General features: G+C 44.3%; 1 protein-coding gene across 5 annotated transcripts; it reads right to left on the reverse strand.

The window, feature by feature from the left end:
* Window positions 1-961: 961 nt before the first annotated feature.
* LOC137355590 (coiled-coil-helix-coiled-coil-helix domain-containing protein 5) lies at window positions 962-22,643 on the reverse strand. 5 transcript variants are annotated; one of them, XR_010970943.1, is made up of 5 exons: window positions 22,584-22,643; window positions 20,939-21,079; window positions 13,117-13,268; window positions 12,027-12,155; window positions 962-6,532 (listed from the first exon to the last, which is right to left on the reverse strand). XR_010970943.1 is itself a non-coding variant. In XM_068020882.1 (4 exons), coding segments are annotated over exons 1-4 (321 nt in total). In that variant the 5' UTR covers window positions 22,586-22,643; the 3' UTR covers window positions 962-6,506. The 5 variants fall into 5 exon arrangements, 1 of the variants encoding a protein (XP_067876983.1); XR_010970944.1 differs by having other exon boundaries at window positions 22,562-22,641; XR_010970946.1 differs by having other exon boundaries at window positions 22,575-22,625.
* Between the last annotated feature and the right edge of the window lie 94 nt (window positions 22,644-22,737).

Here is a 22,737-nt window from a genome sequence, read left to right on the forward strand (position 1 = left end):
TCAATTTCTCTTTGTAATGTTATACTTCCATTTACACTGCTTACAATGTTGCCTACCTCTGTGTCATTAGCAATGTTGGATATGTGGCTTTCTATCTATCATAAGTCGTTAATAAATATGGTGAATAGTCGAGGCCCGAATCTTGCAGGATACCACTAGCTATATAGTGCCAATTAGAGGACCTTGCCCTTATCCCTACTCTCTTTGTCTCCTTCTGCTCAGTCAATTTCCTGAACAGGTCAATAATTTGTCTTCAATTCCATGAGCTTCAACTTTAACTAACAGTCTCTCTTGAGGTACTTTATCGAATGCCTTCTGGCAGTCCAAATAAACAACATCCATAGACATTCCCCTGCTGACTAGTTTAGTCACCTCTTCAAAATATTCAATCAGATTTGTCAGGCATGACCGACCCTTTACAAATCCATGCTGGCTCTCTCTGATCAACTGAAAATTCAGTCACTTCATCCTTAGTTATGGACTCTAGCAATTTCCCGACAACAGATTCTGTCTTCCCCCTGTCACCTTTCTTAAAAAACAGAGTAATATGTGCAATTTTCCAATCTAAAGGAATGGCTCCCGAATTGAGAACTTTGGGAAGATTATAGTTAGGGCAGCTGCAATGTTTTTACTTACTTCCATTGAAACTCTGGAAACCAACTAATCCTGGGGATTTAAAATAAAAGCAAAATACTGCAGATGCTGGAAATCTGAAATATAAACAAGAAATGCTGGAAATACTCAGCAGGTCTGGCAGCATCTGTGAAGAGAGAAGCAGAGTTAACGTTTCAGGTCAGTGACCCTTTAGTTCTGAAACAGTCTGTGCCCGCATGCAGCAAGACCTGGACAACATGCAGGGTTGGGTTGATAAGTGGCAACATTTGCACCATAAAAGCATCAGTCAATGCCCATCTCCAACAAGACAGATGCTACCCCAGATGGAAAAGGTTCAAGTCTTAAATAAATAAATACAAATTCTTTATTTTAAAAAATCACAAAAAAATTTAGAACACTGAGGGAATTGCAAACTATTTGAAATCACTTCAATAAATGGTTACAATGTACTGGCTCCAAAAACTGACTGAGCAACATGCTAGCTTTAACACCACTTACATTTCCCGCTCAGGCTTTTAAGTTCCAGTTGCTATTCAACAAATCAGGTTTCGTTGAAAGAACTGGGAATGTATTTTTGTGCGAAAGGAAGTTAATCCTTAACAGGAATAACACACATCAATGAGATTCTCCAGGAGTGGGGAATAGAAGTGTTGCTGTAGTGTCATAAAAGGTCTGACACTGCAGAAAAAAATATTGAAGGTTTGGAATCGGAGAGGTGGAAATAAAGTAGCTTGGTCGTCAAGTCATTATTTTGTTTAGTTTCTTCAGCCTGAGAAACAAGGTGGCCCCAGACTAATTGGCAAGCGGTGCTCAACAAAATGAAGGATGTTAGTGCTGAGGAACCAAGCCCTTACCAATTAGAATCCAAGCATCAAGCACTTCCAGGTCAGAATACACAATCGTCAGACATGGAGTAAAGTTCCCTCTACCTTGTTCCTATAAGCGCAAATCTTTTCTTCCTAGCCTCAACTAAAGCAGAATGCCCTTGGGGCACAGGTTTGGAGCTCTACCATTTCCTACACCAGCCATCTTGTAACTTCTGGGAGTGAGGTTGGCAATTTAGTACTAATTAGAGGGCAGTTTGTACATTGGTTGGATTGAGATTACCAGGCACATTTCACAGAAGACCTTAGAATATAACAAATCCTGCGACTATGGTAAGCGGTCAGATTTACCCCCACCATCCCCCCCTCCCCCCCAATGACTCCCTGAAATTGGTCGAGTCAATGGAAGGGGGAGGAGCTGACTTATTTCCCCACAAAGAGATTATGCCCCTTGTATATCTCATTGCGGCCAATTATGTTATTCATGTTCTTATGGGAAAGCGGAGTGGCGGTAGAACGGCCACGGACTTACTGAATGGTGGAACAGGCTTGAGGGGTCGTTTAGCTTTACTTCTGCTCCTATTTCAACCTGGGAAAAGAGACTGAGAGTAATATATCCAAGTTTTCTTATGATCCACAGCTCGGTGGGAATGTAAACTGCGAGAAAGACACAAAAAAGCTCGAGATATAGACAGATTAAATGCATGGGCAACCAGGTGATAGATGGTATAATGTGGGGAAGTGTGAGGTCATTCACTCTGGTAGTAAGAATAGAAAAACAGCATATCTGTTGAATGGTGTGAAACTTTTAAATGTTGATGCTCAGGGAGACCTCGGTTTATGTGCAAGGAACATAGAAAATTAGCATAAAAGCAAAAAACTGCAGATGCTGGAAGTCTGAAATTAAAACAAAGTGCTAGAAATACTCAGCAGCATCTGTGGGGAGAGAATCAGAGTTAATGTTTCAGGTCTGTGACCTTTCATTAGAATGGATGATGAAAGATAGGTTCTGATGAAAGAACATAGAAAATTAGCATGCAGATACAGCAAGCAATTTGGAAGGCAAATGGTATGTTGGCCTTTATTGCAAGGGGGATTGGAGTACAAGAAAAGGAAGTCTTGCTACAATTGTGTAGATCTTTGGTAAGACCACACCTGGAGTACTGTGCGCAGTCTTGGTCACCATATCTAAGGAAGGATATACTTATCTTGGAGGCGGTACAGCAAAGGTTCACTAGATTGATTACTGGCATGAGAGGGTTGTCCTATGATGACAGGCTGAGTAAATTGGGCCTATACTCTCTGGAGTTAAAAATGAGAGGCAATCTCACTGAAACAGACAAGATTCTGAAAGAGCTTAACAGGGTAAAGACTGAGATATTGCTTTCCCTGACTGGGCAATCTAGAACACGGAATGATATGAGGAGAAACTTCTTCACCCAAAGGGTTATGAATTTTTGCAGTTCTCTGCCCCAGAGGGTTGTGGATACGCCAATGCTTAGTATATTCAAGGCTGTGATGGATAAGATTTTTGATCTTTCAGGGAATCAAGGGATATGGGGAGCAGGCAGGAAAGTGGAGTTGAGGCAGATGAGCCACTATCGTATTGAACAGTAGAGCAGGCTCGAGGGGCCATGTGGTCCACTCCTGTTCCAATTTCTTATGTTCCTTAAAGCAGTATTAGAACAAGTCTAACAAGAAAATATTTTTGACTAGAAAAGCAGAGCCAAGTAATTTATCTTCATCTTATCCAATTGGATAGTCTGCATTTGTAAAGAGGAAAAAGGCAAATTATGCCGTCGCGGCTGTGTATCCTTCATCAGAACAGATCTTTAGACATTTTATTTGAGGACTTGACGGGCCAAGCAGGAAATGGATTTCTGGAATTTAGTCACAAGGTGCCCAGATTGTCCAGCTGGTGGGTTACCAGTTTTAGTTGTACTGTTGTGGGAGGTACTTTGTAAGCCAATCCCGTCCCTTCGGGGAAATTGGGAGTAATCGAGGGGGCCAATTGCAGTGGCTTGCTCACCTTTACCAACTGACTAACCGTAGAGTATGAGCAGCTGAGACTGGAAGCTAGTCCCTTGTCCATCCTCTCAGCCTAGCAAAACCCAGTCAACCTGGATCATTGCCAAAACCTAGTTAAACCAGCTAAGTGGTTCTTGGATAAGTGACATTCCGCTGTGTTTAAACACACATGGAATCACTCAGATCCACTAGACCTTCCTGAAAATAGTTTAAAATCACACCCACCCAGATGAAAAGCGAATAGGAGGTGTGGTTTTTTTTTTATTCTTGGAGAACTGAGATAGCTCCTTCAAGCCCTGAAGGAACCCATCAAAAATACAAGGTGCAGTTGAATAAAATTAAAATTGAAGTAATTATCTCTGTTTCACGACTAAAAATATTTAAATCCACCCCTGTCCTCAGTCATTACTTAATAGTGAGCAACCCACTCCTTCTGGTCTAACACTATGAAGTACTCAGGGGGACACCAGGGTCATGCTTGAACTTTCCACAGAGTGAGTTTCAAGCGTAGGTTAAGGTTAGTGGAAGACAGCAGCAGTTAATTGGTCCTCCAACAAAAAGGGAGAGATTACAAAGTATTTACAGCACAGACACAGGCCATTCGGCCCAACAGATCCATGCAGGTGTTCATGCCCCATGTGAGCCTCCTCCCACCTTTCTTTAACTAACCCCATCAACATACTCTTCTATTCCAGGACGCTGATGGGAAGGCAAATCAAAACAACTCCAATCCATCCCTTACTAGCTGGTATTGGCAAGGAGCTGGGTTGGCTAGATTTTGCTCAGCTTAGAGGACTAGACAATGACTTCCAATTCTTGGCTTCTAATGGACTAGTTCTCTCCCATTAGAGGTTCCTTGCGGACTGTAGCTTAAAGAGTGGACATGTCCTGCTCTTAAATCACAGGCAAAGCCTCTCTGAGCAAGCTGACAGGAGAACAGCAAAAGTAACTTGGCAAAGAATTTCTAACTGATTTCTCATCCTCCTTTATTTAACCGCCCCCCCACCCCACCCCACCCCAAAATCACCCACTGCAGGCTGTTTGGGAACATACAGATCATTGAATCAGTATCCTCCAATCTGCAGCAATGTTTGTCACATAAAGAAATTCCTAGAAATAATACCTAAACTGAAGCCACAAGGAGTAGTTGAGGCAAATAGCAAAGATTCATTTAAGGGGCACCTAGATAATGATGAGGGAGAAAGGAATAGAAGGTTATGCTGATGGGGTCCGATGAGATAGGACGGGCTGAGGTTTGTGTGGAGCATAAACAACAGCATAGACCAGTTCAACTGAATGGCCTGTTTCTGTGTTGTAAACTCTGAGTGTTGCAGATGTAATCTCTGGACATTGTTACTTAGATTTAAAAAGATTTTTTGAACCATAGCCCACAGTAGAAACAATTAAAATAAAACCCAGCGCGAGTCTGAAAACATAAAAATGCACTTTATGAAGGAATAGAAAACTTTTCAACAACGAACACATTGAATGCCCAAGCAATTCCTATATTAAGAGGAAGTGCAGGAAATGTGTCGAGAGAGCTGTCAATATTACTATCACAACACTGCTGACTCTGTGCAGAGTAACCACTTAGATCATCAGCTTCAGGTGGACAAGAGAAGCTGGTTTATTTTGGTGAATGGTTGTTGGGTGAGAGCTTAAGTTTTTCAACAAAGCCAAGCACGCACTGAATACTGCCGATAAGAAAATTGGAATAATTATAGTTATGCCACTTAACTGGGATATTAACACTGAACTATCCAGAGCAGAACACCACGTAGAAGTGGATTGAACCCTGGTACACTGATGGATCACCCACTCCTCACTCTCCATCCAAAACCACCAAAAAGGAGCAATTGAATGGCATCAGCTTCATTCACCATTGCTTTGACAATGCTTGCTGAACAGGAACTAGATAAAGATGATGCTCCTCAAGGGGTTGTTCAACTGGATAAATGTATACATTTCATACGTCAGTTCGAATGGATAACAAAGATATCCGCACACTTACTGGTTTGGCTCACTCTGTCTTGGTTCTGTCTTTCATGCAGCAGCTGGGAGTTTTGTGCAGATCATGAGACTGATATGGATGAGGAAGACTATTCAGCCCATTGGTGCTCATCCAAAAGACCAGACAGCCCTGACCCCCTCAATGTAATTGCCTCTTAATTAAATGATTTGAGGGTTTTTGCCCTCACTTCCCTAAAGTGGGTCCATTCCAGGTATGGCTTGGGAGGGAAAAGGTGACTTTGGACCTATGGCTCCCACCACTAGGAGTTTCCTTGCCTCATGTCTGGGTCTGTTGTAGACTAACTGATGTGATTAGTCAACTTCAGTAAAGGTGAATCATGTGACTACCAGGATGGCTGACAGCGAACGAGACGAACCTTGCTTTTTTTGTCTAGCAATTCCCATGATCACTCTTTGTGAGAAGAGCTTCCTGCCACCAATCCTAAATTTGCCTTTCACAAATTTCTCTACCATCATGCTTAAGCGCAAAGTGATGTTCCAGATTTCCGTCCTACACTGTTCATTGTCACCTACCTCCATGACGTCCTCTCTCAGTCATCTCAAGTTAGAATAGCCCAAAGATTTTCTATCACAACCTAATCCTCTTCAGTGACATCACAAGTGCTGCCCACAGCTATTTATCCCCAGTCACAGAGAATCACAGAGAGGATTCCATGTAAAATGTCTACTCTAATCTCTTCTGAATAAAATGCTAGACCCAAGACACCAAGAAGTGTACAGATACCTCCCCCACCCCCACAGATTTCCATAGCAATGCCAATCCTCTAAGAAATGTATGCTTATACAGCTCCTCCCTTTACAAATAGGTTCCATCTTCATTTCTTCACCATTCCCAATGCAGTTATTTCACACAAGTAGTCTACAGCCATTTGATTCTGTTTCCAATGTTGGCAGCTGGTCTTCAGGTTATTTTAGTTCACACATCGTCCATGTTGGGCAGGTTCTTGATGAGGACGGCTTCCTGCGTGTGGAATATGTGACGGTGATGATTCCAAGCCCATCGAGCCCTCACATTCCTTGCTGTACAGCCTCACCTGTGAGCATAAATAAACCACATAAGCCAATTACCAGGTGCAGAATCATCAAATTGAGTTTGCTTACATAAAAGACTTGAATTTATATAGCACCTTTCATGATCACAAGAGGTCCCAAAGTGCTTCACTGCCAATTAGATACTTTTGACGTGTAGTCATTGCTGGAGTGAGGAAAATGCAGCAGCCAATTTGTGTACAGCAAGATTCCACAAATAGCAATGACCAGATAATTCATTTTAATGATACTGGTTGAGGAATAAATATCGGATAGGGCACCAAGGAGAGCTAACGTGCTCATCTTTAATAGTGCCATGGGATCTTTTACATCTATCTGAGAGGGCAGGCGGGCCTCTGTTTAATGTCCAAAATACACAACCTGCAACAGTATAGCACTCCCTCGGTACTGCACTGGAGCGTCAGCCTAGGTAAAATGCTTAAGTCTCTGGAGTGGTGTTTGAACCCACAACCTTCTGACAGAGGCGAGGATGCTACCAACTGAGCCACAGCTGACACTTTATATTAGAACACATATGAGTTTCTTTGGCAACTTGGTTAAATCTTGTTGACTAGTTTAATTATATGGAATTCATAAATCTTGTGCCATCACCAACTGTGAAATCGCCTATCTGATGTATACATGAAGTCAGGTTATCAATATTTTTGCAAACAGAATTTGGTGTCATCATGAAATCCCATGGAACTATATTTTAATTGAAAACATTGAGCTATTTTTATACTTTTTTTGTATGGAATTTGTGTCCATCAAGGTGAAGGGTGCTTGCGATGGGGGAATGGAACATTTTCCATTTAATGCACTTAGTGTCACTATCAAACACAGGTGCTGGTAAGGCACATCGCTAAGTGAGACAATAGAACACCTCGTTGCCAGAACTTTCAAACAAGCACCAAGTCATAGCCTGGCTGGTGGCGAGAAGGGCCTTCCCTCAGATTCTTCATACACACTCCGAGCCGCAGTGCCATCGCATGCTGTCCTTGAAGCAGCTGTGGTGGGGAAAGAGATCATCACCCCCTCCTTTTGGAATGTGCTTTTGTAAAGAATTTCTGGAAAGAGACACAGTGGCTTTTGTCACGGTTCATCCCGAGCAGCTCCGTAATAAAGTATTCTGTGCTCTACCGACAGTTCCCAAGGACACACAAATAGACCAATGTCAACTGATGCTGGAGGACCACCCACTGAGTGAAAGATGCTCTGTTGGTTGCCCAAAACTTGTTGATCTTCCAGTACAAGGTGTGCACGACCATGTGTTACGGACTGGCACATTCCAAGATCCAGGACTATGTGCCAAGGAATACACTGAAGCTTGGGGCAGCCGCCGTCAAGGCTGAAAGGGGTCTAGGCCCTCCTGCTATAGCACACTGAGGGGCTACATCCAGTGTAAAACTCCTCGGGCTGTATGTATCAGAAAATCTGTAGTGTATTCTAAATATAGATGCAATCTGAATTGTAAGTGAAGTGAGGCACCCTATAGTGCCATGTACTGTAGCTAACCTAATTCATCTGTTTTGCACTGTGAACCACATGAATATATTGTAATGTACCATCTCAAACTTTATGAATAAAGTATATTTTTGGAAAAAAATTCTCAGTGAGACAGGCACTTAAGAAGAAAATTAGGGGTGATTTATGCTCCGAATCTATCAGCTGTCCAAACTCAATTCACGTAGGATCCTTTGAGCCAACAGAGAGAGAAGACTTTTGTCTAACTGGATGCATTTGAAGCCAGGTCCCAGAAATGAAAAGCTATTGCCTATTCCACTGGATTGCTCAGGCCTCATTCAGCCCTCAAACAATACCACCAAAAAGCAGTTAACTCATCGCGTTGCTGTTTATGGGATCTTGCTTGGTGCAAAATGGCTACCAAATTCAACTACATAACTGTGGCTATGATCCAAAGGCAATCCATTGTATGTGAACAAGTGATTATCTTTTCCTATAAGTACCTGATTTTAATCAATGGACAAACATCTTTCTTTAATTAGGGCTAGTCTCCCATCCTTTGTGGTATTTTTTTCTCTTCTGGGCCACCCACGTCAGCATGGTTAATTTGGCAAACAGACAACCAGGTCCCAGGAGTGCCTCTCCCTCCCCGCAGGGCAGCCTCTGGCTTCAGATTTACATCTCTTCACATTGGCACAACATGAATGGGTCACTCACTGTGTAAATAATCACTGGCACAAACCAACATCATGCCACTCCCTGCTAGAAAATCAATCTATACTACTGCAAAAAAACTCTTAGCTGCAAGAAATAACTGGCTGACTCTGTGTTTGGTGTCACAACAATAACTTCATGTAAATAACTACTCAGTAAATCACAGCCATTATTCACAAGCTTGGATCTTGCCCTTGGTATAAAAGAGTTTACATAAAGGACCAGAACAAAGGTACAACCCATGAAACATAGAATGATACAGCATCGAAGGTAGTCATTCGGTCCATCATGCCGATGCCAGCTCTTTGAAAGAGCTACCCAATATGTCCCAGTATCCTGTTCTTTCCCCATAGCCCAGCCAATTTACCCTTTCAAGTACTTGCTCAATTTCCTTTGTAAGTTATTTTTGAATCTGCTTCCACCACACTTTCAGGTAGTGCATTCCAGATTGCAACAACTTGCTGCATATTTTTTTTTTCTCATGTCACCTCTGGTTCTTTTGCCAAACACCTAAAATCTATATCCTCTGGTTACTGACCCTTTTGCCACTGGAAACAGCTTCTCCTTATTTATTCTATCAAGCTTACATGATTTTGACCACATTTTTCAAATTTCTCCTCCTCTGCTATAAGAACAACCCCAGTTCCTCTAGTCTCTCCATGTAGCAGAGGTCACTTATCTGTGGTCCATTCTAATAAATCTCCTCTGCACCCTTTCTAAAGCCTTAACATCCTTCCTAAAGCATGCTGCCCAGATGATCACAATACTCCAGCCAGGGCTTAACCAGGATTTTATAAAAGTTCAGCATAATGCCCTTGCTTTTGTACTCTATGTCTCTATTTATAAAGCCAAAAATACTGTGTGCCTTTTTAACAGCTTTCTCAACTTTTCCTACCACCTTCAAAGACTTGCATTCACACGGCCCCAGGCCTTGCTGTTCCTGTGCCTCCTTTAAAATTGGACCGTTTAGTTTATATTGCCTCTCCTCATTCTTCCTAACAAAATACATCACACACACTTCTCCGCTTTAAATTTCATCTGCCATGTTTCTACCCATTTCACCTATGCCCTCTTGAAGTGTGTTGCTAATCTTCTCACTGTTTACTACATTTCCAAGTTTTGTGCCATCTGCAAACTTTGAAATTGATGGCCTGTATATCCAAGTCCAGATCATTAATATACATCAAAAAGAGCAGTGGTCACAACACTGATCCCTGGGGAACACCTTTCTCCAGTCTGAAAAATAACCGTTCACATGAAGGCCATGATTTGTCCTGCTCATTGTCCAGTCAGTGGCGAGGATGAAGAGAGGTGCTCACCAGTTGTCATGGTGCTTCTGTGCATTGAGAAACTCACGGCCCCCATTGCTTCTGCCAATTATGTTTAGTATAATTGAAGGAGTGATTTCATCCCGGCGATCTTACGGGTTCAGACGTCACAATTAGTGAAAGTGTAACAGTTGTACACAGGCAATCTGTGGTGGCTCAGTGGGTTTATTTCGTGAATAGTTGGGTTGTGCATACCAAGAAGGTCCCCGCTCCTGCTGAGTTAGATAGCCTCCGATAGGATGGCAATAATCACACTAGAACTGGCCTGTGTCTGGGCAAAGGATGGGTGATGTAAAGAAAAAAAATCATTAGAGTTCCCACTCCTGATTGACATCCAGAAACCCCTGATAGAAGTGGGTACATACGAACACTGGATGAGAGTCAGCTGTGACGCTTCCTGCAGTCAAATACTCTGGGGTCACGTGTGAACACTGGCCATTTGGGCAAAGTACTAAAGGACACCCTGCACCCCCCAGGAAATATATCTCATTGAGGAGTCAACACCTTCAAGTAGTATAAAAAGGGACAGAGATTGAAAAAGTATGCAGTTGAGGCTGTTTTTATTTGCACTCCCCACGGTTTATAATGAGCACATGCACGCGAACATGATTTGCTCAATATACCCAAACCCAATAGTAGGTTCATCTAATATTCTTACATTCCAAGGCTAGTTAACATGGCATACAAAGGAGAAAACAGACAGAGATTGAGAAACAAACTGGAACAACCACACCCCCACACCTCATACAATTTTTCTCTCCCTTGGATATATTCAGGAAATACTGAAAAAACAGGAAATGGATGAACAGATTTTGCTGTCACTGCCAATGATGCTTAGAACCACTGAAAAATTACGGCACAGAAATAGGCCATTCAGCCCATTGTGTCTGCGCCGACAGAAAAATCTAGCCTCCCAAGCTAATTCCACCTTCCAGCAACTGGTCCGTAGTCTTGCAGGTTACAGCACTTCAGGTGTCCAGGTACCTTTTCAATGAGTTGAGGGTTTCTGCCTCCACCACCATTCCTGGCAGTGAATTCCAGACACCCTCCACCCTCTGGGTGAAAACATTTTTCCTCATGTCACCTCTAATCCTTCTACCAACCAACTTAAATCAGTGTCCCCTGGTAACTGACCTCTCTGCTAGGGGAAACAGGTCCTTCCAGTCTACTCTATCTCAGCTCCTCATAATTTTGTACACCTCAATTAAGTCATCCCTCAGCCTCCTCTGTTCCAAGGAAAACAACCCTAGCCGATCCAATCTTTCCTCATCGCTGCAATTTTCAAGCCCTGGCAACATTCTTGTAAATATGACTTTGTACTCTCTCCAGAACAATTGCGTCCTTACTGCAATGTGACCCGAACTATATGCAATACTCCAGCTGTGGCCTAACCAGTGTTTTATACAGTTCCAGCATTACATCCCTGCATTCAATATGCCTTCTTCACTTTATCTACCTGTCCTGCCACCTTTAGGGACCCATGGACATGCACTCCAAGGTCTCTCACTTCTTCTACCCCTTTCAATGTCCTCCCGCTTATTGTGTATTCCCTTGCTTGGTTTGCCCTCCACAAATGCATTACCTTACACTTCTCTGGATTGAATTCCATTTGCCACTTTTGCACCCACTCAACCAAACCATTGATATCATTCTGGAGTCTACGGCTATCCTCTTCACTATCAACTACACGGCCAAGTTTTGGGTCATCAGCAAACTTCCCAAACATGCCTCCCACATTTAAGTCCAAATCATTAATACATACCACAAACAGTAAGGGACCCAACATTGAGCCCTGTGCAACGACACTGGAAACCGCTTTCCATTCGCAAAAACATCCGTCAACTGCGACCCTTTGTTTCCTGTCACTGAGCCCATTTTGGATCCAACCTGCACATTCCCCTGTATCCCATAGGCTTTCATTTTTCTGACCAGTCTGCCATGCGGGGCCTTGTCAAATGCTTTACTAAAATCCATGTAGACCACATCCACTTACTCTTCCAATTCCTCATATTTCAGGGCTCACATTGTGCAAATAGGAGCAGATGGCCCAGATCCTTGGGAAATCATGCCCAGTCTGTACTGTATGTCGAGGATATAACTGGACAACAGAGGATATCGACACCTATAGAAAACCGACAGATTTAAGCAACCAAAACCAGTCTTTATTTTTGCACAAAGGTGAATGGCCAAGTGATTTCTTTGCGGATAAACTTCTTAATTAGTATGACTGATGCAATATCAGGCTGATCATTTTATTTTCACATACAAGCACCTTAGTGAAGTGGCAACCTTGAAATTGGCATCAATGCAAGTGAATAATTGGTTGGCCCTGTTTGGCCGATATAAGCAACTACTCATTTTAAACGTGGACATTTTAAGTACTGGGAACTGTACTCTTTTGTACAGCACCAACCGTCAAGCACAGCTGGAAGAATCCACATTACCTACATGTACAAATGGCCTCATTGGCTACTGTGGCACAATGCCTGAAGGTTTGCAGAGTATTGAAATGAAACAACCCCAGCGCCCTGCACCATGGAGTCGTGAGACATCGTGTTCTAGGGACCTGGTCGCCAATAAAGAAAGGCTCGTTTAAATAGCACCTTGCTTGACCTCAGGAAGATCCAAAGTGCTTCGCAGCCAATAAAGTACTTTTGAAGTGTAACCACTGTTGTCATGAAGGAAATGCAGCAGCCAATTTGCAAGCTCTCACAAACACCAATGATGACCAGATAATGTTTTTTTGAGGGATGGTTGAAGGATATATATTGGCCAGGATGTGGAGCGGGGGGAACTCCCCTGGTCTGCTTTGACTAGGAGAGAGATCTCTTAGGTCCACCGGATAGGGCAGATGGGGCCTCGCTTTAACAACTCATCCAAAAGACAGCACCTCTGATAGTGCAGCACTCCCTCAGTACTTGGCATGTCAGCTTCTGATTCAGAGGTGAAAGAACGGAATAGATATGATGGGATCACAATTTGCAAAATTTTGTACTGTAAGTACGTGTAGGAATAGATTGCTTTATTGTATTTATTAACCTTTGATAGAATTCTAAAATCTTTCAATTACAGAAATGCTTTACCTAAAGTTGGCACTTTGACTTTCTCTGCACAAGCCAGGAACTTGTTGACATGTTCTGTGCAGTTCAAGATGGAAGACTGATTCTGCTTCAAACACTGCTCAAAGGCCAGAAAGGGCTCCGCACATTCCGCACGGATCTTTTGAATGACTGGGCTGTAAGGAGACAGAGGTCAGTTTTGAGATTTCATAGCAGCAGGTGGTTTCAATTTTGTAGGAGACTATCGGGATATAAACATTATAACTGGATCTTCTCTGGAATAACCCAAGAACTTCACAGTCTTACACAAGTCACAGCTGTCACCCACACCAGTGCATGTTATAAGTCATTATCTACCAGCTTGTTTTTGATCAGAGTTCAGCATCTCTCCCTCTCGCATCAAATCACTAAATGAGGAGCTGCCCAAGTCTTTCTGAGAGTTCTTTGTCCTATTTTTTGACCAGTTTGAGTTCTGCCAGGGCCACTCAGCTCCTGACCTCGTTACAACCTTTATCCCAACATGGACAAAAGAGCTGAACTCCAGAGGCGAGGTGACAATGACTGCCCTTGATATCAAGGCAGCATTTGACTGAGTATGGCATCCAGGAGACCTAGCAAAACTGCAGTCAATAGGAAATCAGGGGGAAAACTCTCCACTGGTTGGAGTCACACCTAGCGCAAAGGAAAATGGTTGTGGTTGTTGGAGGTCAATCATCTCAGTCCCAGGACATCACTGCAGGAGTTCCTCAGGGTAGTGTCCTAGGCCCAATTATCTTCAGCTGCTTCATCATTGACCTTCCCTCCATCATAAGGTCAGAAGTGGGGATGTTCGCTGATGATTGCACAATGTTCAGCACCATTCGCGACTCTTCAGGTAGTGAAGCAGTCTGTGCAGAAATGCAGCAAGATCTGGACAACATCCAGCTTGGGCTGATAAGTGGCAAGTGACATTCGCGCCACCCAAGTGCCAGGCAATGACCATCTCTAACAACACCATCTCCTCTTGATGTTTAATGACATTACAATCGCTGAATCTCCCACTATCAACATGCTGGGGCTCACCATTGACCAGAAACTGAATTGGACCAGCCACACTGTAGCTACAAGAGCAGGTCTGGGAATTCTACAGTGAGTAACTCACCTCCTGTCTCCCCAATGCCTGTCCACCATCTACAAGGCACAAATCAGGTGTGTGAATACTTTCCACATGCCTGGATGGGTGCAGCTCCAACAACACTCAAGAAGCTCTACACCATAAAGGGCAAAGTGGCCTGCCTGATTGGCGCCCCATCCACCACCTTCAACATTCACTCCCTTCACCATTGACGCACAGTGGCAGCAGTATGTACCATCTACAAGATGCAATGCACCAAGTCTCCTTCGACAGCACCTTCCAAACCTGCAACCTCTACCACCTCAAGGGACAAGGGCAGCAGACCACCACCAGCTGCAAGTTCCCATCCAAGACACACACCATCCTGACTTGCAACAATATCGCCGTTCCTTCACTGTCGCTGGGTCAAAATCCTGCAACTCCCTTCCTAACAGCACTATCGGTGTACCTACACATCAAGGACTGCAGCAGTTCAAGAAAGAGCTCACTCTCACCTTCTCAAAGGCAATTAGGGATGGGCAATAAATGTTGGCCGAGTCAGGGACGCCCACATCTCATGAACGAATAAAAAAAAAGTAGCTTCTGTGATTTACACCGGACGCGCTGACTAATCTCTCCCCATCTCACTGGCCTGCTCCTGGTTTTAAATATCTGCATGGTGTCCCCCTAATCCTTCTTACTGATGACATCTGCTACATACTGCTGCTCTCCAAGGTGCCCCCCCCACCCAAATCTACCCATTTCCCTGTACTACCATGCTCAAAGCACCAAGACAGACGGGCAACTGGTTCCCATACCTCCACTAACAGAGTTTTGAAACGGTTGTGAGGAGGTGCGCACGGGTGATCTGGGTTTTACTGCCTTTTGGGGGCGGCAATTAGTTTCTGCTGAAATTTCAGCCACTGGAGAGAAAACAGACTCTCAATGACGTGCCTGCTACAGCCAGGCCCACTTTCTTCATCCACCCCATGCCCCATTCATCCCCAGAGGGCAGATGCATGCCGGTCAACTTTCAGTGCAAATGCAACCTACTGATCTCTGCAAAATCCTCACTGCAGATGCCATGTAGCTGGTAAACCCTAGAAACAGGAGATCATTCAGCCCCTCAAGCCTGCTCCGCCATTCCATTAGATCACGGCTGTTCTGTACCTGAGCTCCATTTATTCGCCTTTGCTCCATATCCCTTGATATCCTTTCCCGACAAAAACTTATCAATCTCAGTCTTGAAGGTTCTTTTACCACTCGTGTGGAAAATTGCTTCCCGGTTTACCCCAAAGGGTCACAGACCTGAAATGTTAATTCTGTTTCTCTCTCCACAGATGCTGCCTGACTTGTGTATTTCCAGCACTTTCTGATTTTATTTCCGATTTATCTTGATTGGAACAGCTGAGAATCAGAGAACTAGTGAATACACAACTCTTTAAACATGGAAAACTCCCTTCCACGGGTATTATTCTAGGGTTTTGTCGGATAAGCCCAGCAATTCTAACGTGTGAAGTCTTTACATGTAGAAAGATAACAATGGAACACTAATCAATGAATAATAACTGAGCAAGATACACATGCAAGACAAACGTGTAATAAACAAGCTGTCTCAAAATAGAAGGAAAACAATCTACAGAAAACATACAGGGAAAAAGGACAGCAACATCTTCAGGAGGTGCAGGAAAATATTAAAATAAGATTTAAAAAATGCAAAAGAAAAAGCGCCCTGGAGATGGATTTGAGCACTAGTTCTGCAGCACTGCAAGAAAATGGAGAAATTGTAAACCAGGGTGAAAGCTGTGAAACAATTACATAGAACTTACAGCACAGAAACAGACCATTCGTCTATGCTGGTGTTTAAGCCTCCACCCATCCTATTTCATCTCACCGTACCAGCATATCCATCTATTCCTTTCTCCCTCATGTTCTTATCTAGCTTCTTAAAAGCATCAATCAATCATTCCCTGAGCACAGAAGGAGGCCATTCGGCCTATCTTGTCTGCACCAGCTCTCCAAATGAGCAATTCACCTAATGCCATTCCCCTGCCTTCTCTCCGTAACCCTGCACATTCTTCCTTTTCATATAACTGTCTAATTCCTTGTTGAATGCTTCAATTGAACCTGCCTCCACCACACTCTCAGGCAGCGCATTCCAGACCGTAACCACTCGCCGTGTGAAAGTTTTTCCTCATGTCGCTTTTGCTTCTCTTGCCCATTACTTTAAATCTGTGCCCTCTCTTTCTCGATCCGTTCATGAGTGTGAACAGTTTCTCCCTATCTCCCTATCACTGGGCGGCACAGTGGCGCAGTGGTTAGCACTGCAGCCTCACAGCTCCAGCGACCCGGGTTCAATTCTGGGTACTGCCTGTGTGGAGTTAGCAAGTTCTCCCTGTGTCTGCGTGGGTTTTCCCCGGGTGCTCCGGTTTCCTCCCACAAGCCAAAAGACTTGCAGGTTGGTAGGTAAATTGGCCATTATAAATTGCCCCTAGTATAGGTAGGTGGTAGGGAAATATAGGAACAGGTGGGGATGTGATAGGAATATGGGATTAGTGTAGGATTAGTATAAATGGGTGGTTGATGGTCGGCACAGACTCGGTGGGCCGAAGGGCCTGTTTCAGTGCTGTATCTCTAAACTAAACTCTGTCCAGACCCCTCATGATTTTTAATACTGCTATCAAATAGTCTCATAGTCTTCTCTTCCCTAAGGAAAACAGTCCCAACTTCTCCAATATATCTTCATAACTGAAGTTAGAGTCATAGAGTTATGCAGCACAGAAACAGGCTCTTCGGCCCATTGTGTCTGTGCCAGCCATCAAGTACCTAACTATTCTAATCCCATTCTATAATTGGCCGGTAGCCTTGTATGCTATGGCGTTTCAAGTGCTCATCTAAATATTTCTTAAATGTTGTGAAGGTTCCTGCCTCTACCACCCCTTCGGGCAGTGCGTTCCAGATACCAACCACCCGCTGGGTGAAAATTTTTTTCCTCAAATCCATTCTAAACCTCCTGCCCCCTGGTTACTTACCCTTAGCGGAGGGGTCAAAGTTTCTTCCTGTCTAACCTATCAATGCCCCTCATAATTCTGTATACCTCAATCATGTCCCCCCTCAGCCTTCTCTGCTCGAAGGAAAACAACCCTAGCCTATCCAGTCTTTCTGTAGCTGAAATGCTCCAGCCCAGGCAACATCCTTGTGAATCTCCTCTGCAACCTCTCCAGTGAAATCACATCCTTCCTATAGTGTGGTGGCCAGAACTGTACACAGTACTCCAGCTGTGGCCTGACTAGCGTTTTATACAGCTCCATCATAACCTCCGTGCTCTTATATTCTGAGCCTCGGCTAATAAAGGCAAGTATCCCATAAGCCTTCCGAACCAGCTTATCTACCCATGCTGCTGCTCTTAGTGATCTATGGACAAGTACACCAAGGTCCCTCTGACCCTCTGTATTTCCGAGGGTCCTACCATCCATTGTATATTCCCTTGCCTTGCTCGTCCTCCCAAAATGCATCAACTCTCACTTCTCAGGATTAAATTCCATTTGCCCCTGCTCCGCCCATCTTACCAGCCCATCTATATTGTTCTGTAATCTAAGGCTTTTCTCCTCACTATTTACGACACCACCAATTTTCTTGTCATCTGCAAATTTACTTATCATACCTCCTATATTCACATTTAAATCATTAATGTACACTACAAACAGCAAGGGTCCCAGCACAGGTCCCTGTGGTACACCACTGGTCACAGGCTTCCACTTGTAAAAACAACCCTCTGCCTCCTGCCACTAAGCCAATTTTGGATCCAATTTGCCAAATTGCCCTGGATCCCATGGGCTCTTACTTTCTTAACCAATCGCCCATGTGGGATGTTATCAAAAGCCTTACTGAAGTCCATGTAGACTACATCAACTGCTTTATCCTCAACTACACATCTAGTCACCACCTCGAAAAATTCAATCAAGTTAGTTAGACATGATCTCCCCCTGACAAAGCCACGCTGCCTATCCCTGATTATTCCCTGCCTCTCCAAGTGGAGATTAATCCTGTCCTTCAGAATTTTTTCCAATAGTTTCCCTACCACTGACATTAGGCTCACCGGCCTGTAATTACCTGGTTTAGTCATAGAGTCATACAGCACAGAAACAGGCCCTTTGGCCCATTGTGTCTGTGCCGGCCATCAAGCACCTAACTATTCTAGTCCCATTTTCCAGCACTTGGCCCTCAGCCTTGTATGCTATGGCGTTTTAAGTGCTCATCTAAATACTTCTTAAATGTTGTGAGGGCTCCTGCCTCTACCACCTCTTCAGGCAGTGTATTCCAGATTCCAACCACCCTCTGGGTGAAAAAGGTTTTCCTCAGATCCCCTCTAAACCTCCTGCCCCTTACCTTAAATCTATGCCCCTTGGTTATTGATCCCTCCGCTAAGGGAAAAAGTCTCTTCCTATCTAACCTATCAATGCCCCTCATAATTTTGTATACCTCAATCATGTCCCCCCTCATCCTTCTCTGCTCTAAGGAAAACAACCCTAGCCTTTTCAGTCTCTCTTCATAGCTGAAATGCTCCAGCCCAGACAACATCCTGGTGAAGCTCCTCTGCACCCTCTCCAGTGCAATCACATCCTTCCTATAGTGTGGTGCCAGAACTGTACACATTACTCCAGCTGTGGCCTAACTAGCGTTTTATACAGCTCCATCATAACCTCCCTGCTCTTATATTCTATGCCCCTGCTCCCCTCCTTGAATAATAGTACCACATTCGCTGTCCTCCAATCTTCTGGTACCTCTCCTGTGGATAGAGAGGATTTGAGAATTTGTGTCAGAGCCCCTGCTATCTCTTCCCTTGCCTCACATAATAGCCTGGGATACATCTCATCTGGGCCTGGGGATTTATTCACTTGTAAGCCCGCTAAAACAGCTAATACTTCCTCCCTTTCAATGCTAATATGTTCAAGTATATTACATTCCCCCTCCCTGATCTCTACACCTACATCGTCGTTCTCCACAGCGAAAACAGATGAAAAGTAATCATTTAAAATCTCACCTATGTCCTCCGGCTCCACACACAAATTGCCACTTAGGTCCCTAATGGGCCCTACTCTTTCTATGGTTATCCTCTTGCCCTTCATATACTTATAAAACACCTTAGGATTTTCCTTTATTTTGCCCACCAGTGTTTTTTCATGTCCCCTCTTCGCTCTCCTAATTACTTTAGGTACACCCCCTACACTTTCTATACTCCTCTAGTGCCTCTGCTGTTGAAGTCGGCCTTCCTCCAATTCAGAACCTTTACTTCTGGTCCATCTTAGTCCTTTTCCAAAACTACCTTAAATCTTACAGTGTTATGGTCACTATCCCTGAAATGCTCCCCCACTGACACTTCTACCACTTGTCCGGCTTCTTTTCCTAGAATTAGGTCCAGTACTGCCCCTTCTCTTGTAGGACTTTCTACGTACTGGTTAAAAAAGCTCTCCTGGATGCAGTTTAAGAATTTCGCCCCCTTTAAGCCTTTTGCACCAAGACTATCCTAGTTGACATTAGGGAAGTTGAAATCCCCTATTATTACCCTATTATTTTTACACCACTCTGAGATTTGCCAACATATCTGCTCCTCTATCTCTTCCTGACTGTTTGGAGGCCTGTAGTACACTCCCAGCCAAGTGATTGCCCCCTTTTTGTTTTTAAGTTCTACCCATATGGCCTCATTTGAGGAACCTTCTAAGATATCACCCCTCCCTTACTGCAGTAATTGACTCCTTGATCAACACTGCAATGCCACCTCCTCTTTTACCCCCTCCCCTGACTCGCCTGTAGGTTCTATACCCTGGAATATTGAGTTGCCAGTCCTGCCCCTCCCTCAACCATGTCTTTGTGATAGCAATATCGTAATCCCATGTGCTAATCAATGCCCTCAATTCATCTTCCTTACTAGTAAGACTCCTTGCATTAAAATAGATGCAATCCAGCCTTGCATTTTTCACTTGTGCCTTAACATATCTGCTCTGCTTTCCAGACTGGCTCAGTTTCTCTTTTATATTTGACTGTGCATCACCCCCGACTGTACCTCCACTCTGTATCCCATCCCCCTGCCAAATTAGTTTAAACCTCCTTCATCCCTGGAACCATTCTCGTGAATCTTTTCTGCACTCTCTCTAATGTCTTCACATCTTTCTTGAAGCGTGATGTTTCTTAATTATCGGCTGACCAATTTTCTTTTCCTGACTTTACGTGAGGGAGGACGTCCCGCTACAGCACTCCAGTCCATTAAATTCAATTCTGAACTGTAGTTCACTGTTGGAATGTAGAGAATGCAACAGACAAACTGTGCACACCAAGCTCCCACAAACAGCAACGTAATTAAAAACTAGATTATCTGGGTCATTATGTGATGTTGGCTGAGTGATAAACATTGGCCCAAGGACACCAGGGAGAACTACTCTTCTCTTCTTTAAATAGTGCCATGGAATCTTTTATGTCCACCCGAGAGTGTAGACGGGTCCTTGTTTTAATGTCCCAAACAAAAAATAGCACCTGTGGCAATGCAGCACACCCGCAGTACTGCACTGGAACTGCCAGTCTAGATTTTGTGTTCAAGTCTCTGGAGTGGGACTTGAATCCACAACTTTCTGACTCAGAGGTGAGTGCCATCCAGAGCCCTTGGCTGCATCCCACATGCTCGACCCTTCGCTAACAAGAGATCGGAACCCATATCCTCAGCTTTCGTTAGGTGCTCCCGCTCCCCAACAAACTCACTGCGATGACGTGCACTGAGCAACCACGGTTTTCAACTGGTGACAGTCCTTCTGCCACGAGGATGGGTTTGATGCGACACACTGCCCATATGCCTCCATCTCCTTTGAACAGTACCGCGTGGTTATCTCAAACGCTGCTTGCCTGCCAGTAAAACAAAATAAAGATCAGACACACACAGAGGGAGAGAGGGTGACAGAAGCAGCCAGTTACAAGAGAACATTTTTCAAAGAGCAAGCTGCAAAGGAGATTGAATGTATGTATAAACAAAAAAAAATATTTTCAAAAGCAATACAACTGAAATAAATAAAAGACTTAAGATTAGTAACTGTTAATTTTCAGAAACTTGCACTTGGAATTTCTTGAGTATCAGGTGAGTTATGCCCGAAGTACAGTATGCCCAAATGCGTTTCTGCCCAGATTACTGGCTGCGGCCCAAGTTATAAAAGTGCGTTTCCTCCAATTGCGCTTGTTCAGAAGCTCTCTTCAAATTGCGACCATGTTTTCCGATGCAAGGACACCTATAGTCACCTGAAGCTGGTGCAAATCAGCTGATCAAGGATGCACTGAAGCCATTCTCATCCCATTACAGCAGACAACTCCTGACAAAGGAGGACGCAGCTGAGACAGGAGATAAATTCTCTTTTATCCCTCTATCCCCCTTGCTTGGCCCTAGTGCCTAGATGAGCCAAGTAGACCGGAGGACAGAAAGGTGGGGAAACAATGCCTGGCTGATTGTTGTGCGCTCCTAGAGCAGCACTGCTCTGCCTGTATCCCAGGAGGGAGATCCTGAGTTGCCTTGTGCAGCCTGCCGTGAACAGCATACACCATGCCTGCTGCTCTTGCAGCCCACGTGCCTGTTGGAGAGAAGGTGGGAGCAGCAGGCACTGGGCCTGCATCAGCTGCCCTTCCACTAAAATGCAGTCCCAGTCATCAACTTGAAAGCTGGCAGATTTTGCAAGGCTTCAGTAAGAGACTGGAAGCCACAATTCTTGACGCCCTCCAGTCTGTCACCCAAAGCCTCAAAGTGCAGATTTCTGAACTTCCATCAAGGTGGAAGTCCCGACTGCTCACACACCATCCCCTGTTGGAGTATGTGCAATGCATCCGCTGCCACCTGCTACACTGGAACTCCAGCACCAGTGACTCCAGCACTAGAGGCTGGTACCAATTGATCTGGAGGAGAGGATGTGTGGACAGTGGGAGGATGCACTCTCAGGACAGAGCCAAACCCTGGCATACCACTGATCTCTCATCTCAGTGGGGACCAGTCGTACAACAAAGCTCTATAGCTCTTGCCAACGTAGCTCAGTGGGTAGCACTCATGTCTCTGAGGCACAAGGTTCTGGGTTCAAGTTCCATTCCAGGGCTTGAACATAAAAATCAAGGTAACACTCAACGCAGCACGGAGGGAGTGCTGCACTATCTCTCAGATAAGACATTAGATCAAGGCCCTATCTGCCTTCTCATGTGGATGTATGTGCCACTCTTTCAAAGGTCTCTGCCCATAGCCACATTGCTGTTTGTGGGAACTTGCTTCATCCTTTCCTACATTACAACAGTGGCTGTAAAGCGCTTTGAGCTGTCCGATGGTCGTACCAGGCGTTATATAAATGAAAGTCTTACTATTCTCCACCACCTCACTCACATGCTGCCTGTAACTCAATGCCCTTCCACCGTCCAACTCCCAACTCTCCGGCAAGGTCAGCAGGGGCGGAGCGAATAGGCACCGCCCAGGAAGATGATTGGTCATCCTGTAACGCCCACTCATCCGAACAGCTGCGGTCCATTGGATGAGCTGG

The sequence above is a fragment of the Heterodontus francisci genome, chromosome 43, assembly GCF_036365525.1.
Source record: "Heterodontus francisci isolate sHetFra1 chromosome 43, sHetFra1.hap1, whole genome shotgun sequence".
NCBI classification, from domain to species: Eukaryota; Metazoa; Chordata; class Chondrichthyes; order Heterodontiformes; family Heterodontidae; genus Heterodontus; species Heterodontus francisci.